General features: G+C 63.5%; 3 protein-coding genes and 1 long non-coding RNA gene across 11 annotated transcripts; 2 read left to right on the forward strand and 2 right to left on the reverse strand.

The window, feature by feature from the left end:
• Positions 1-3,106, reverse strand: LOC125154591 (uncharacterized). 2 transcript variants are annotated; one of them, XR_007147846.1, is made up of 4 exons: positions 2,993-3,106; positions 2,043-2,848; positions 659-693; positions 1-322 (listed from the first exon to the last, which is right to left on the reverse strand). It is a non-coding gene; the product is annotated as an uncharacterized LOC125154591 (long non-coding RNA). The 2 variants fall into 2 exon arrangements; XR_007147845.1 differs by having other exon boundaries at positions 1-693.
• On the forward strand, positions 2,435-7,255 carry LOC125154588 (serine protease 27-like). Of its 2 annotated transcripts, none has more exons than XM_047839081.1 (5): positions 2,435-2,567; positions 3,000-3,162; positions 3,726-4,003; positions 5,590-5,756; positions 6,923-7,255. In XM_047839081.1, the coding sequence occupies exons 1-5, from the start codon at positions 2,447-2,449 to the stop codon at positions 7,187-7,189; spliced, it is 996 nt and encodes a 331-aa protein (XP_047695037.1). In that variant the 5' UTR covers positions 2,435-2,446; the 3' UTR covers positions 7,190-7,255. The 2 variants fall into 2 exon arrangements, with proteins under 2 accessions (XP_047695037.1, XP_047695038.1); XM_047839082.1 differs by having other exon boundaries at positions 3,784-4,003; positions 5,616-5,756.
• A 756-nt stretch (positions 7,256-8,011) lies between these two features.
• Positions 8,012-11,074, reverse strand: LOC125154590 (uncharacterized). Its single transcript, XM_047839083.1, has 2 exons — positions 10,948-11,074; positions 8,012-9,215 (listed from the first exon to the last, which is right to left on the reverse strand). The coding sequence occupies exon 2, from the start codon at positions 8,987-8,989 to the stop codon at positions 8,012-8,014; it is 978 nt and encodes a 325-aa protein (XP_047695039.1). The 5' UTR covers positions 8,990-9,215; positions 10,948-11,074.
• Positions 10,587-14,960, forward strand: LOC125154587 (testisin-like). Of its 6 annotated transcripts, XM_047839077.1 has the most exons (7): positions 10,587-10,858; positions 10,983-11,012; positions 11,100-11,126; positions 11,338-11,506; positions 12,030-12,313; positions 14,203-14,357; positions 14,630-14,960. In XM_047839077.1, the coding sequence occupies exons 1-7, from the start codon at positions 10,792-10,794 to the stop codon at positions 14,864-14,866; spliced, it is 969 nt and encodes a 322-aa protein (XP_047695033.1). In that variant the 5' UTR covers positions 10,587-10,791; the 3' UTR covers positions 14,867-14,960. The 6 variants fall into 6 exon arrangements, with proteins under 6 accessions (XP_047695033.1, XP_047695031.1, XP_047695034.1 ...); XM_047839075.1 differs by having other exon boundaries at positions 10,983-11,126; XM_047839078.1 differs by lacking the exon at positions 11,100-11,126.
• Positions 14,961-16,053: the final 1,093 nt, after the last annotated feature.

The following is a 16,053-nucleotide window of genomic DNA, read 5'->3' on the forward strand; positions in this document are numbered from 1 at the left end:
CGCGCGCTCTCTGTCTCTCTCAAAAATAAATAAAACATAAAAAAATGAATACAAACCAAGAAGTGTGTTAAGTAAAATAAAATCAAGGGTTGAGAAACGACAAAGAGAAGGCCAAGTTCTAGACTCCCCGGCAGCAGACTGGTGTCCTGATGTTGGCACCAGATGTCCCAGGCATCTGTCCGGGACTGTGAACTGGCCTAGCTTATGTAAGTCCACGGGGAGACCGAGTTCCCACCACGAGCTCGGCAGACACGAGGAACGGGACGAGCCGACGTAGAAGAGGAGGGATGTGACATCATTTCTGAGTCAAATGCTTTGCTGGCTGACAAAATACCATAAAGTGGGTGGGTGGCTCATAAACAACGAATATTTATTTCTCACAGTTCCTGGGCTGGAAGTTTGAGGTCAAGGTGTCTGGGAAGGGCCCCTTCCTGGTTCATAGCTGCTGCCATTGCCCTGTGTCCTCACGTGGCCTTGTAAGGGCACTGATCCCACTCATGAGGGCTCCACCCTTCGGACCTAATTGCTTTGCAAAGGTCCCACCTCTAAACACATCACCTGGGGCTTCAACCTACGGATTCCGATATATGAACTTGGGGGGGGGGGGGGGAGGGGAGACAAACATTCCAACCCCAGCACAAGGCTGTGTGTATTTTACCTCCTCAGTCTCACACTCAGCAGTTGACCAGTGACCTGTGAACACAAAAAGGGTTATTGAGTGGGTGTGGGTTTTAAGCAACACTCATTGTGATGATGATAAGTCCCCTTGTGACGTCCTTAAATCAGCTTTACTCTGGCTCTTACATAATTCTGCTAATCTAGGGGTTCTCAAACGGAATTTCTGGGACGAAACTAAAGGAAAAAAAAATCTCAAGCAGGCAGGATGTGCCTTGATCCTCATAAGGCATCGGGGAGTCATATTAAGCTTCTTTTGCAAGCACAAAAATCGATAATACTGTTAACAGAAGCGCTTTCCTATTGTATGAGTATTCTGGCACGTAAATTCCAATTTTTTAATATAAATATATATATATATATATATATATATATATATATAGTGACAAAATTGGTGACAAAATTGCCCACGAGATGAAAATGAACCCAAGACTTAAGAATGAAATACGGGGTGGCGGGGGGGGGGGGGGGGGGGGGGGAGGCACCCGGGCGGCTCAGCTGGTTAAACGTCCAACTCTTGGTTTCCGCTCAGGTCATGATCTCACTCACTGTTCATGGGGTTGATAAACCCATAAATAAACTTTGGGGGGAAAAGGAATGAAATACAGACATTTTTACATTGACACGTCACAAGCCACTGAAAAGACATGAGGCATGAGCCCTTATGCCCCCAATAACAGAGCTATGAAATACATCAAGCAAAAAAAAAAAAAAAAATTTTTTTTTTAAGTTCTTAATACTCCAGATACTAGGAAGTTCACATTTCTCCCCTCAGAAATCAAGAGATCAGGTAGGTGGGAAAGGCAGTAATGCCAAAGCGTTCACTGAACATGATTTTGACCTAAATCAGGTATTTGGGGCTGCTCAGAGCCCCACCATGGCCCCCCAGGGGGAATGAACCCTCTGGAGAGGGAGGTGCGCGTAGGCCAGGTGGCGCGGGGGGCCTCAGAAAGGACGGCTGCTTGTGGAGAGAAGGAGAAAACTTAGCCACCAGGGAAAGTGTCCTGCATCCCTCCCTGCCCGGCGCCCTAGGCTGGTCGGTTCTGCTTTCTCAGCCACGGCCACCCACGGGGCTTTACAGAGGTGAGGCGAGGGGAGCGCAGCGGCCATCCAGGCGCTTGCTGTTTGCGGTCAGGGAGAGATAGCAGGGGCGTCTCCTCGCTGCTCTACCCCCGTGGATCACGGGCCCCTCTCACTCTGCAGGCATCCTGGCCCCACCTCGGGCCCTTCCGAGCCCCGGGGTGAACACGAAGGCCGAGGGGGCAGACTGGGGTGTGACCTCGGGTCTGCGGTTCCTCTCCCGCCCCTCCCCCTCCCAGGGCACCAGACGCCCCAGCACAGAGCACAGAGGTATGTGGTTTTCTCACCTGTACGGCCTCCGGTGAGTCATTATACCACGGGAGTTCCTCTTCCTCTGCCGCATAGGGGGATAATAGCGCACTCGGGAGGCATGTGACACGCGGGACACAGGCCAGAACACGGGAAGCGGTGCCAGCCCCGTGAGTGGTGGCGCGGTTGGTGCCGCGAGGCCAGTGAGGCCAGGGCGGGGGAGGGAAGGTCCCGAGCGTCTGGCCGAAGACGTGGCGGAGGCCAAGGACCCTGTGCCCAGGAGCAGTGCGGAGCCGAGCCCCAAGGGCAAGGCGCGGAGGAGTCAGCCACACCCCAGGACAAGCCCAGAACCTGGGCTTGGCTGCGGCCATCTTCTCCCCCCTGAGTGTCTGAGGACTCTGACCCCAAGGGCCCGCCGCGGAAGTGGTGGCTGGGACATACCATGTCGCCGGCCCTCGCCGCCAGCCTGCTCTCCCTCCTCTCCGTGGCTCTGCAGGGGAGTCCCCCTGCTCTCCCACCCAACTTCTCCCTGGTGAACGCCAGCGCGACAGGCCTGGATTCAGGTAGGACGAATATCGGGGTGCCGAGAGGAGGGGCAGGTGCAGCCGATGTGTGATCCCCGGCCCGCGCCTCATAGCCTGTGCGGGGCAGGTCCTCCAAGGAGCCCAGACGCGGGGAGGGGGGGGGGAGGGGACCCTCATTCAGCCACCCCAGACCTCAGCGTCCACCCGTACCGTACCGAGCCGCGTTCGGGCTGTCCCAGGAGCCATTTAGGGCCCCAGCTCCCGCTTCCCCCAGCTCAGCTGCGGGGCACCGCCCGAGTCCTCCCCTGGAGCACGGGGTCCTACGTCACAAAGAATTGCACCTCGTGGGGCCTGAGGAGAAGGGACCGGGTGCCAACCCCCCGAGCAGCAGGGATACATGAGGGTGGGTCTGCAGGGCCAGGGGAGCCCAGAGGGGACCACGCATAAGCGGCCCGTGGACTCACCCCGCAGTGTGCGGACGCCCACACGTGTCAGGCCGCATCGTGTCGGGGCAGAATGCCCAGCCGGGCCAGTGGCCGTGGCAGGTCAGCCTGAGGGAGCACGGACAGCACGTGTGCGGGGGCTCCCTGATCACCGAGGCCTGGGTGCTGACTGCAGCCCACTGCTTCGACCAGTGAGTATCTTTGGGGGGACACAGGCGTGTGCCGGGGTGGCCGGGACCTGCCCTTCCCCTCCCTTCTCCGTGTGAACCACAGCCTTCTGCCCATCTGGAGACAGGCGGAGGAGGGTCGTCACTTATCCACCCAGGATGGTCTCTGTCCTCAAGGCTGGGCACTGGCGGCGGCGGGGGGCGGGGGAGGGAGGGAGGAGACAGACCGTCCGGCCCTCCCATCGTCCACCCGCCAAGAAATGATTCGCTTCCCAGAAACCAAAGGCCCCCACACGGAAACATCCCTTGAGAGGCCAAGGCCTCAAGTGCACCGCTCACTAGCTGGGCAGCATTTGGGCAGGTGACCACCTCCTGGGCCTGGGGTACAGTCGCCAGAGGGGGGCGTGGGTGTCCGGCAGGGGTGGTCCCAGGATTGGGCGGGGCACTTCTCATTTCTGGCACGCGCACAGCTCGCAAAGCCGTCTATCTGTAGCATCAGGACCCTCAACTCAAGATCGTCCCCGGTCCCCGCCCATGGGACCCTGGCACAGCCCTCACCCCCCCCACCCCGACTCTCCCATCTCCAGGAAGCAGCCCCTGTCCGCCTACTTCGTGCTGCTGGGTTCCATCTCCTCCTACCCCCAGGCCGGGGAGCCCCAGGAGCTCCGCGCGGTGGCCCAGTTCATCAAGCACCCCGAGTACTGGGAGGAGAACAACAGAGCCGACGTCGCCCTGGTGCGGCTGGCCGCACCTGTCACCTTCACTGACCTCATCCTTCCAGTCTGCCTCCCCGAACCCGGAGACTCTCTGGGTCACGGCACCTGGTGTTGGGTCACCGGCTGGGGGAACGTCGCCACAAATATACGTAAGGACACCCCGAGCGTGTGGCAGGTGTTGGGTGGGGACCAATGCTGACGGGGCCTAGGGCCTCCCCCCTCCCCAGGGCTGGCCGCACCCGCCACCACACTCATACAGGACGAACGTGGAGCCTGCACACGGCGGAGGGGAGCCACTGAAATGCTGCCATGAATGGGCAGCCTGCCGCCCCAGACCCTCCGTCAGGCTCCCCGGTCTGCCCTCCCAGCACACCGTAACCAAAGGACGAACACCAGGCCCCGGCAGAGCTCTGGAATGCTGGCCCAGGCTGGGGCCCGGAACATTCTGACTGCCCAGTGCCGGTGCCCCTTACATGTCTGCAGAATTTACACACGACCCCTGCCCTCGTGGCTTGGGACCCAGGGCCTGCTCGCCTGGCCTCAGTCCTGGCTGGGTGACCTCCACCAGCCCCGCTGGGCTGTGGCTTCCCCCCCTTGGACAAGTAGAGCTTCCAGGGCTAACCTCGCGGGGCTAACGTGAGGGTTACATGGAGTGAGGCATTTCGGGAGCTCCCGGCAGGGCCGGGCAAGAGTGAATTCTCGATACGCGGCGGGCCAGCAGCCATCACCACCGTCAGCGCCATGCTGTAATGTCACCTTGTCCTTGGCCGCCATCACAGACTACCACAAACCGGGGGGGGGGGGGGGGCTTAAAACAACAGAAATGTTGTTCTCTCACAGTTCAGGAGGCCACGGTCTGACGTCAAGATGCTGGCAGGGCCGGGCTTCCTCTGAAGGCTCCAGGGAAGGAGCCGGGAAGCTCCTTCCAGCTTCTGGTGGTTCCGGGACATGCTTGGGGTTCCTTGGCTCATGGCCACATCCCCCGGGGATCCGCCTCCACCTTCCCACGGCCTCTGCTCTGTGTGCTATCCTTTTCTGTCTCACCTTGATCCCGCATGACTTCATCTCAACTGATCCATCTGCAAAGCCCTTATTTCCACAGAAGGTCACCTTCTGAGGTGCTGTGCGGACACGAATTTTGTTTCAGTTTATTTACGTATCGAGAGACAGAGCAGAAGAGCGCGCCTAAGTGGGGGAGAGGCAGAGAGAGAGAGAGAGAGAGAGAGAGCGAGCGAGAGAGCATCCCAAGCAGGCTCCGCACCGTCCCCACGAGATCGTGACCGGACCCGAGGTCGAGTCGGGCGCTCGACCTGCTGAGCCACCCAGGCGCCCCAGACATGAATTTTTCAGAGGCCACACTCAACCCGCTTTTGGCCTGAGCGTTAGGGGGCCAAGAAGAGAAGGGTCATTTGGTGGAAGCGACTTGACCACACTCTCTGGCCAGGGTCTCGGCTCTTGCCCTGCACCCCACAGTGCGTCCGGCTTACCCCGCTCCCCGGGCCCGGGGAGGGAGGCCAACGCCGCCGGGGAGGGCTCCACACCCCTGACATGCGCTGCCAGAGGGAGGGGGGCAGCGGCTCTTCCTGCCAGGCTTTCCCGGACACAAACGCAGGTCCCCGCGCCTCGAGAAGCAGAAGAGTGACAGGCAGAAATGACAAGCAGCGGCTGAGAGCCAGGAGGCGGTCACCTCCCTTCTGAGCTCTGCTCTGCTCCCCCCCCCCCCCCCACCCCGCAGCGCTGCCTCCACCCTTCACCCTGCAGGAGCTGTACCTGCCCCTCATTGACACCCAGACTTGTAACCACTACTATCTGGAGAATTCCGGCACCGTCAGCCCGGGGCCCGTCATCCTCCAGGACATGCTCTGTGCCGGCTTCGAGAGTGGCCAGAAGGACGCCTGCGGGGTGAGCAAGCCACCCCCCTGCGGGGGCCGGGGTCTCCCACTCCCCATCACCCCCGAGGACTCCCAGGGTGGAGGAGGGCAACGTCGTTTGAAATACCAGGGTCGGGCGCCCGGGGGGCTCAGTGGGTTGAGTGTCCGACTCTTGATTTCGGCTCAGGTCATGATCCCAGAGTCGTGGGATCGAGCCCCGCATCGGGCTCTGCGCTGACATCGTGGAACCTGCTTGGGATTCTACCTCTCCGTCTCTCTCTCTCTCTCCTCCCCCCCGCCCCCCGCTCCTCCCCTGCTCATGTTCTTCTCTCTCTCTCAAATACATACATACCGAAGGCAATTTGAAAAGGAAAAAAAAAAAGCTCCTGGACCGGGTCTTGCTTTAAATATCCCACCAATATTATCAGAACGTGAAATACTTGCAAACACGCTTAAACAAATCGTGACCGTATTTTCTCTCCCTAAAGCCTTTTCTTTTGGGGCCAGAAATGTCTTTTTCCTCTCCAAAAAAAATAACACTCGGGGCAACATCGCTTCTTGTCCTCAGGGGCAACATCGCTTCTGGTCTGGGTTGCTTTGGTCTTTCCGTGTCTGCTTTTTTTTTATTAATTTTTTTTTTTTTACTGTTTATTTATTTTGAGAGAGAGAGAGAGCACAAGCACAAGTCGGGGAGGGCAGAGAGAGAGGGGGACACAGAATCCGGGCTCTGAGCTGTCAGCACAGAGCCCCACGCGGGGCTAGAACTCACAAACTGAAAGATCGTGACCTGAGCCGAAGTCGGACGCTTCACCGACTGAGCCACCCAGGCGCCCCCTCCTTGTCTGCTTTTATAAGCAAAACACAGTTCATCTCACGTGCCCCCTTAGTACTACCACAGACTTTTTCGTCAAAACCCAAGCAACTTTGTTAGCGGCACAGAAGTGCTCCTCAGGGCCCCTTCTCTGAAATGCAGTTTTCTTTAGAGAATATGGTGCTCCATCCGCCAGGGGTTTGACCCCTAATTCCCAGACCTCTGCTGCCTTCCAGAAACACCCAGCCCACCGACCCTCCGTGCACTAGACCTAGCCGGCAGTGTGGAAGGGAGGTTGGTGGGCCTGGGGAGGCCCCTGGGAACTTCCTCCCGGGAGCAGCCCAGCCCCTCTGGCCCTACCCTTCTGGACTCCTCTTCCTCTCTAGGGTGACTCCGGAGGGCCTCTGGTCTGCGACATTGGTGGAGTCTGGACCCAGGCAGGCGTAGTGAGCTGGGGACATGACTGCGCCCTCCCGAAAAGGCCGGGGGTGTACATCAACGTCAGCATCTACACCGCGTGGATTGTCAACACCATCCAGGGCTCAGCACCGGACGCCAGAAACTTCTCTCCGATCTCTGCCGGGATCTTCTTCCCTGCCATGTTGGTTCTGTATCTGCTGGGGGACACGCTCGTCTCCCTGGGCCTCGCCTGACCGGCCACCCACCCTCTGTCCTCAGGGATGCTCTCTGGCCTCTCTCCCTCAGGAAACCACCCCCTACCCACATCTCCCCGACTTCAGACCCCTTGGCCCGCGGCCCGGCCCCACCTTTCGAGCACCCCCCATGGGCTTCGAGCTTCCCTTGCCCGCCCTGCCAGCCTGTGAGCCCCTGGGGACAGAGCCCGGTCTCCCCACTCCTCACCCACCAGTCACATCTGAGTCCCAGGGTGCACCCACGCCCGGGGGCTCCTGTGGTGGGTCTCTGGGGCTCTCGGAACTGGGGTTCGCAGCCCCCCCCTCCCCCCCCCCCCCCCCCCCCCCCCCGTGCTGGGTTGGTGCCTTTGCAGGCCTGTCGATGTGAGAGGCAATAAAGACAAGCCGGCAGAAGGATGGGTGACCCGCCCCATGCCTCGTGCCTCGGGGCCCCAGAAGGGTGTATTTTAATGCACTTCCTGTTTGTGGGAGCTTTACCCCCAGGGTGTCACCACAAGCTCACGGCAGCCCTCAGAGGTCCGCGTTACTAATGTTCCCGCTTTTCTCAGACTGGGAAACCGAGGACTTCAAGCTCCAGGGCTTGCCCAAGCCCGCTCGCTCTAGCAGCCCCGTCCCCAGGCTCGGTGGGGTCATGGCAGGGCTGGAGGTGCATCCACATCACCCCAAGTATGAACATCAGAGCCAGGCTGAGCTCTCTGCCTGGCTCTCGCCCTCCTTCCCCAGCCTGTCTCTCCAGGGGCCACGTGTGAGCCGGCAGCTGGAGGAGGCGACACAGGGCTGGGACCTGAGGCCGGGGTGCGAGTGACTGGACGCCCCTGCAGTTTACGACCAGGGCAGGGGATGGGAGGAGACGAGCGCAGGCTGGGCCCCTTTCAGCGGGACCCTCAGCCTCCGTCCCGGGCGTCCCCACCCCGGCCCACGGGCAGCCGAGGGGTCACCTCCGGCAGGGGCTCCCTCCCTGCAGGCAGCATGCTGAGAACCCTTCCCCCTCTGGCCCCCCCCACCCCGCCCCTCCAGGGCTTCCTCCCCTGTCCTTGCTGCCAAGCTCCTCTGAACCCCGCAGCCCCCTCTGGAGCCTTCTCTGGACGCACAGGGCCTGTATGTCTCCGTCAGGGTTGTCTCCTGATGGCCAGAGAGCCAGGGAGGTACTCCCAGCCCCAGCCCCGGGGCCCAGCTGGGATGGCCACAGCTGGGTGGGATGGGGGGGCTGTGGCCAAGGATGGCCCCGAGCCCCAGGCAGAAGAGCGGGCCTCCCGCCTGGCAGCCGGCCCTGGGGGAACGGAGCCCGAGCTGGATCCTCAGTAGCATCCGGCATCCACGCCAGAGCCACGGGCTCACCGCCGAGGTCATCGCTGCGCTCGCCACGCACCCACGGCCGCGTGCCGGCTGGAACAGCGTGCTGGGTGGCCCGCCAGGCACGCCAGGGGCGAGTGCGAGCCCCTCCTGCACGTGTGACCACAGACGTGGACTCTGGCTGCCGCCGCCCGCCTTCTCCAGGCTGCTTCTGGGGCCGGCGCCTGGGGGAGTGGGGGGGAGGCGAGGCAGCAAGGATAGGGAGAAGGAGAGGACGACAGGGACCTCCAGGACCCCCCTCGGCTTTGCACACCCTGCCTCTGTATCCCAAAGGGCAGACATCCCCCACGGAGCGTGGAGGGGCCACTCCCGGGCCACTGGCCTCCCCCTGGCGCCCCCCCCCCCCCCCCCGCAGCACTCCTCCTGGGCCAGGAGACCCGGAGGTCCCTCTAGGACGGTGACAGCAGGGACCCTCTCCACCCTGGGAGAGGCTCCGCCAACCTGCATCCCTTCTTCTCCGTCTACCTTGTCTCCTTCCACCCCCCCCCCCTTTACTGCTCCATCACCCCTTAGGTTCCACGGGCACCAAGCCTGCCCCTCACGGGCCCGGGAGGCAGCCAATGGGCAGATGCACACGCGACAAACCAGATGGCCGTGGACGCTTCACAGGGCTGGGAAGGAAGTGCGGCTTGTAGTGAGACAGCCCTCCGAGGGGGAGGAGGCGGCAAGCTCGCTGTAGACGGGAAGCCAGCAGAGAAGCTTCGCTGAGGGGTGACGTTAGCACCGAGCCCCACCGTGAGGGAGCCTGCCGAGCAACTCTCTGGGACCTGGGACAGGAGTCTGCAGGGAGAGGCGACCCCAGGCTGGAGCCAGCCCGGGGCTCACTAGGGGAGGGGACCGGCAAGGGGCGGGGCTGTCGCGCACTGGGAGAGCCGGGATGGTTTTGGCAAGACCTGGGGCCGCAGCCATCCCTCGGGGTGCAGTGGACAAGGGACTGCCTGGGCTCCCTGTAAGGCACCAGAAGGCAGTCGCCGGCCCTGTGACTCGGGCCATGTGCCACACTTGGCCCCAACCGCAGGGAGCTCACAGGAGATTGGCCAGTTACAAGTGCTGTGGTGCCAAGGGCCACAGAGGGGAACCGTTTAGGGAACTCCGCCCCCGTGCCAGGGACCCGGTCCCGTCCTGTCCCTGAGCCCATCTGCCGGAGCCCATGCCCGCAGCCCCCACTCTGCAGCTGACTTGCGGGAGACACCCCAGTGTGTGAAGTCAAGGAGGCGTGCCGACAGGCCAGCTTCACCCTCTGGAGGAGGTTTCGTGTCACCTGGCACCCCGGGTGTCACCAGCGTCTCTCTCAGGGTGCCCTGGATCCAGGACACCGCGGGGAACCCTCTCTCCTGTGCCACCTGCTCCCGATCCCTTGGGCGCTCACCACCCAGGCCCAGCTGAGCGTGTTGTGGGGCCAGGCCCTGGAGCGGGGCTCCCACAGGGGGGACACCTAGTCCAGGCTGGAGGGACCCCAGAAGCCAGTGCTGGGAAACTCATCATTTTGTGAATCCCACCACACCCCCGATAGTGCTTAGGACACAGACGGGGGCACCAGGAAGGCACAGCCTCCCAGAACCTCGCTTAGGAGAGTCACTGGTCACGGGGACACTGGGAGACGGATAGCCTGGGGGTGTCTCTCTCATTTGGGCCATTTTGTTCCCCCAAGGACCTGGGCAGGAAAGAAAGTTTGAGAAAGGGGTTTCAACTTCCAAGATTTAAATTGGAGGAGGTGGGGAAGGGGGGAGAGGGGGAGGTGGGGAGGAGGAGGAGAGGAACGGGGGGCGGGAGCCTGCCACCAGGGGGCAGCCAGGCTTGGCAGGGACTAGCCTGCCTGTGGGCTCAGGTGGGGAAGAGACCCGAGACCATCACTTCCCCGAGTCTTCTCCAAGAAGGGAAAACACGAATCTTCTCTTCCTGGCTCTGCCCAATACCGCCAGGCCCCCAGCGGGCGCTGGGTGAGGACTTGCTCTCACGGGGGTCCTGGTGGGGACCGGCCTTGGCCCTTCCCCGAAGAAGCGCTGGGTGGAGGAAGGGGGGCAACGAGCCGGGCAGCCGGGATCCCAGGGCTGCAGACCAGAACCGTCTGGGGGCACGGTGCGGTTGGGGTACCCAGCTCGAAGCCCTCGGACCCGGACCGGTCCCGCTGGGGGCGGGGGGGGGGGGCAGCGTCGCGGGCGTTCCCTGCCCCCCCCACCCCCACCCCGGGGTTAGGCGCCCCGAGCGGGCGGAAGCAGAGGGGGCGCCGCGAGGCGGCAGAGGCGGCCATGGGCGCGCGCGTCCGGGCGCTGCTGCTGGCGCAGCTGTTGGTGCGAGCGGGGCTCCGGGGACAGGGTGAGCTGAGGCGGGGGCTGCGGGGGCTGCGGGCCGCCCCAGGGGTGGTGGGGGACGGCCGGGGCGCGTGCAGACCGCGGGGAGCTCACCTGGCCGCCCGCCATCCCCCCTCCGGGCCCCCCAGCCGTTCAGGATCTGGACCAGCTGTTTCCAGGTAAGGCGCCCGGGACGCGCGCCTCCCCGCGCAGGGCACCTGAGCCGGAGCGCAAGGGGCGCCTCATCTTTTCCTCTCCCCGCCCAGGTTTCGAGAACTCGTCGTTGCTCACGTGTAACTGCCGGGCCCCGGGGGCGGGGCCGGGGAGGGGTGGGGAGGGGCGGCGGCCGCGCGCCACGTGGGGAGGGGCGCGAGGTCCCCCGGTCCCTGGGCGGCGCGGCCCCGACGCGCGCGTTTTCCCAGGGGCCCCTCGCGTTGGTTCGCGCGGGCCGGTGGGGCGGCCGGGGTCGTGCGGCTCAGCCGCGTGCCCGTGTGTCCGTCCCAGGGCCCTGCGGCCGCCGAACCGTTTCGACGACGCGCGTGGTGGGCGGCAAGGACTCGGAGCTGGGGCGCTGGCCGTGGCAGGGCAGTCTGCGCTTGTGGGGCGCCCACCACTGCGGCGCCAGCCTGCTCAACCGCCGCTGGGTGCTGTCGGCCGCGCACTGCTTTGAAAAGTGAGTCGGGGGGGGGGGGGGGCGGGCGGCCCTCCGAACCGGGGTTGGGGGGACGCGTCCTCCGGGCCTGACGCGTGCGGATTCAGCTCTCTTATGCTCCCGAGCCCCGGCCCGGCCGCAGCCACATGAGAAAACCCTGTTCCGTCTTTTCCAGAACGTTCTTTACAGCATTCCCGTGCCCTTTTGTGTCGTGTTCTTTTCTGTCTTCTCTTCTCCCCGGATGGCAGCACCAGCCGCCCCCTCCTCAGCCCACCTCCCCCAGTGCAGGTGCACCAGGGGGTGGACCGAGGTGGGTGAGCTCTGGGCACAGAGCCTGGCCTGCGGCAACAGTGGTGACGGGAAGTGTCTGGTCCCGTGCATCTATTCATTCCTTTTTAGGACGGCTGTGGGAAGCGGCCCCCTGGCTGAGGTGACCACACCTCAGGCGGAGGCACGCTGCTGCCCTCAGGCCCTAAGACCTCAGGTGGGCTCAGGGCCCCTCCCTCCTGTAAAGACCCCTGACCGCCCGCTCCTCCTCTGCCAGGCACACTGATCCCTTTGAGTGGTCGGTGCAGTTTGGCGAGCTGTCTGCCTCACCGTCTGTCTGGAATCTGGAGGCCTACTACAACCGATACCAGGTGGAGGAGATCATTTTGAACCCCATGTATCTGGGGGCTTCATCCTCTGACATCGCCCTGCTGAAGCTGTCCTCCTCCGTCACCTACAATAAGTACATCCACCCCGTCTGTGTTGCGGCCTCTTCCTCTGAGTTCCAGAACCAGACTGACTGCTGGGTGACGGGCTGGGGGAACATCGGAGAAGATCAAGGTGAGGCTGGGGGCAGGTGGGGGGTGGGGGAGGGGGGGCTGCGGGTCCGCCGTCTGTTCCGTCCACAGCGGCTTCAGCAGCCCCCACCTGGGTCTCTGTGCAGCTGGGTCCCTCCTGGGGGCTGCCCAGCAGTGCCTGCCCCACCCCCGGCCAGGGCAGGACCTCCTGTCCCCACACCCCGTTCCCTCTGCCTTCCAGAGACTGTGAGCCCGAAGCCACAGTGAGAGGGAGGCCAGCTGGGCCCAGGCCCGCGCTCCGCACCCAGCCTGCAAGGGTGTCGGGGTTGGCGGAGGTCGCGTTAGAAAGGCCTCAGTGGTTTTGTGTGCGTTCTTTCCGCTCAGCACGGGTGCCCACCCAGCCCCCAGCCATCCCGCCTCCCCGCTTTGGCTCTTCCATACCTTCTGCACCTACCTGCCTTGCCACCCTGTCTCCTTGCCTGGAGTCCTGAGCCCGTTGTCTGTCTTTGCAATGTCAAAGCATCTCCTTTCTCTGACTCCCCGCTAAATCTGTGGGGGGCGGTCCTTGGGCCAGCCTGAAGCGTCACCCGTGCACCTCTGCCCCGAGGTGCCCTGGGTCCTGAGCGCCACACACAGGGCCTGGCTCCTATGCCTGGGCGGCCCCCTCTGCTCCTCCCTGGCCTGGCCCCTGCCGGCAGCACCCCTCCCTCAGCAGTGATGGCAGAGAAGGCTCCTCGAGGGCGCGCCTCGTGCCGGCACTGTTCTAGGCTCTGGACCCTGAGGACCGAGCAGGGTGAGGTCTCTCTTCCGGGCCTTACCTGAGAATGAGGCGGGGCCATTTTTATACCTGCTTTTTCGATGAGGAAAGGGAGAGACGTACAGAAGTGCCCGTAAGGTCCCAGAAGGAGTCAGTGGAGAAGCCGGGGCTCACTGGCCGAGAGAACAACGTGTCCTCGAGGTCACACATCGGGGACTGGCAGGGCGGAGAGAGAAACCCGCGCTGGCCCTGCCTTCCTTTAGAGTTGGGGTCCTGTCCCTTCCCTACAAGGGACTGGAGAGAGTGTCCCCCTGCTCCCCCTGCAGATCTCTCCCGGCCCAAAGGGCTGAGTGGGTGTGAACCAAGGGACCCAGCCACCAGACTCCCTGGCCCGAGGCTGACAGGTAGTCAGGGCCGGCCCCAGGCTCCCGCCTCCTTCTAGAAGGTAGCAGGTGACTCTGGCTGCCACCCCACTTGCCTGCTGGGAGACTTAGCTCTCCCTCCTTCCGGCTGGGAGACCCCAGGCCAGGCATCTCCTCCCCCTGTGCCTGTGCCTCCTCATCTGCAGAACAAGGTGAAACGGTTCCCAGCACAGAGCGTGGTTCTGAAATTTAAAGAGGTTCCTACCTGAGGGCTCAGCAGAGTGCCTGGCGGACCAGAGGCTCCACCTACACGTTAACCGTGGTATCCTCGTGACGTCCTCGGACGGATCAGCCGGTGGCTCGGAATTGGACAGATTTGGGTTCACGACGGGCTCTGACGCTTCCCCGGCGCTTTGCTGGGGGTGGGAGGGGCAGCCCTCCCCGCCGAGTCTTTCCTTACCTGAGAGTGGGTCCCCATCAGGCCGCGCCCTAGGAGGGCCACGGGGGCCCCAAGAAAGGCCTGGAAGCACCTGACGGGCAGCTGGACCACAGTGACCGTAACCCTGCTCGCCTGTGTCGGCACCTCCCCACCGGCTCGGGGGCCGCTTGCCATCCGCACGCGCCCTCAGGGAAGCCGGGCCTCGGCGATGAGCTGCGGCAGCGGGTCCGTCCCCCACGACGTGCCGGGTGCTGCTGCCCCCAGGGACCCTCGTCCCTCCCCCCTCCCCCGTGGCCTGTGCCATCTCTCCCAAGCAGATGGCAGAAGAGAGGCTCAGGGTGCCGTCTTTCTTTGTCCCCTCGACCCCTGGGCAGTGCTGCCAGCCCCCTACCTCCTCCAGGAAGTACAGGTCGGCATCATCAACACCACCATGTGTAACTACCTGTACACACAGCCCCTGGTCCGCTACGACATCTGGGGGGACATGGTGTGCGCTGGCGATTCCCAAGGAGGCAAGGATTCCTGCTTCGTGAGTGTCCCTCTCCACCCCAGCCCCAAGCCCGAGGGCGGCCCACGCCTCATTTGGTCCGTGTGTCAATCCCAGAGGGTTGAGACCAGTGCCCCACTTCGCAGATGCAAAAACTGAGGCTTGTTGACTTCCGGGGTGGGGGGTAGGATGTGCACCCGGTCTGCCCGGCTCCACAGCCCCTCCCGCTGTCGCCACAGCTGTCCCTGCCTCTCCGCCAGCCCCTCACCTGCCCCCTGCCCCGCCAAGCCTGGCTCACCCGCGCCGCTCCCCAGGGTGACTCCGGTGGCCCCTTGGCCTGCGAAAAGAGAGGTGTGTGGATTCAGGTTGGAATCGTGAGCTGGGGATCGGGCTGCGGTAGACCCAACCGGCCCGGGGTCTACACCGACGTCAGTAGGCACTTCAACTGGATCCGGACGCTGGTGGCCCGCGGCAGCACTCACAGGCCGGAGCCCTCTCGGCTGCTCCTGCCCCTCGCTGTGCTCTGGGCCACGCTCCCGCAGCCGGCCTGAGCCCAACGGAGTCCTGAGAGCCGGGGCCATCTGCTGAGCCAGGCCCCGTCCCCCACCTTGTCCCTTTTCTAATAAACTCCTTAGCGTGTTGGAATCGATGCCTCGCAGAGCATTCTGTGGCCCCGGGTGGCTCCCTGGACACCCTCACGGTCCCCCGGGGATCCAGGCCTTCACTCCTAAATCTCGCTCCAGCTGTCTGCGCCATTCGGGTTTGGGTGACAAACCACGGAGCCCTCTCTGGTTGGTTCAATCAGAAAGATAGTTTACTACGGGAGGACGTTAGTCACCCCCGGGACGCTCCCGGTCCTACCTCTGTCCCCGAAAGGCCGACCCGGGACCAGGACTGGGGTGCGGGAAGTTTACTTGGGAGGTGACGCCGGGAGGCCCCAGTGAGGAGCAGGGAAACCGAGGCAGGGAGGGAAGCAGCCCGATGGCGTTTGCCCAAATGAGGGGGTTCCCGCCGAGGGCGGCGGAGGCAGAGTCCTGCTGGAGCGGAGAAGCCGCAGGGGCACGGCTCGGCCTCCCCTCAAAGCAAACCCCCTTGCTCACCCGACATCCCGGGAGGAAGGCTGGAAGGGGGCCCTGGTTCCCCAAATAGGGAGAGTGGGCGCACCAGACCGAAGTCTTCCCACCAGGCGGAGAGCCCCCCTCCCCTCCCTGTCGACTCACTCGGGGCCACCACGGCCTCTGGCGGGTCTTGCTGTTTCTTCCTCCTCCCTCCCTGCCTCCCTCCATCGCGGCGGGAGGGGTTCGAGTCCACAGGCGGCAAGGCAAGCAGACGCTGGAAACTCAGTGTGGCTCCCCGCTGCTCCTGGGCCCGTGGCCAGGCTGGGCCCCCCACCCCTGCAGGGACCTGGCCGCCTCCCGCCACCCCTCACCCCTCCACTCACACTGGCACATGGCACCCGTGAGACCAGCTCTTGTCTGCCTCGGGGTCCTTGCAGATGCTGTTCCCTTTGTCTAGAATGTTCCCTCCTTTGCCTGGTGGCCGCCTGCTCTTCCTCCGGACCTCCCTTGCGACGTCGCTCCTTCCGCTCTGTCATCCGGCTCGTCACGCCCCTTACGGTCCTTCGTGCCACCTCTCAGTGTGTCGCTAGCTTTGCGGTCCTTCGGTGGGCGGTCCTAAAGCCTGTGCTGGCCCAGCAACGACGGTGCAGCCACGCGCCTTCGTGGTGGAGACACTCCGT

The sequence above is a fragment of the Prionailurus viverrinus genome, chromosome E3 (assembly GCF_022837055.1).
Source record: "Prionailurus viverrinus isolate Anna chromosome E3, UM_Priviv_1.0, whole genome shotgun sequence".
NCBI lineage: Eukaryota > Metazoa > Chordata > Mammalia > Carnivora > Felidae > Prionailurus > Prionailurus viverrinus.

Excerpts from the sequence above, each read along its gene's own strand:
- LOC125154588 (XM_047839081.1), top strand. The coding sequence starts at position 2,447 with ATGTCGCCGGCCCTCGCCGCCAGCCTGCTCTCCCTCCTCTCCGTGGCT. Across the intron at positions 2,568-2,999 it reads CGCGACAGGCCTGGATTCAG|TGTGCGGACGCCCACACGTG; the intron begins GTAGGACGAATA and ends CTCACCCCGCAG. Across the intron at positions 4,004-5,589 it reads GAACGTCGCCACAAATATAC|CGCTGCCTCCACCCTTCACC; the intron begins GTAAGGACACCC and ends CCCACCCCGCAG.
- LOC125154590 (XM_047839083.1), bottom strand. The coding sequence starts at position 8,989 with ATGCAGGTTGGCGGAGCCTCTCCCAGGGTGGAGAGGGTCCCTGCTGTC.
- LOC125154587 (XM_047839075.1), top strand. The coding sequence starts at position 10,792 with ATGGGCGCGCGCGTCCGGGCGCTGCTGCTGGCGCAGCTGTTGGTGCGA. Across the intron at positions 11,127-11,337 it reads GAACTCGTCGTTGCTCACGT|GGCCCTGCGGCCGCCGAACC; the intron begins GTAACTGCCGGG and ends TGTCCGTCCCAG. Across the intron at positions 12,314-14,202 it reads GAACATCGGAGAAGATCAAG|TGCTGCCAGCCCCCTACCTC; the intron begins GTGAGGCTGGGG and ends ACCCCTGGGCAG.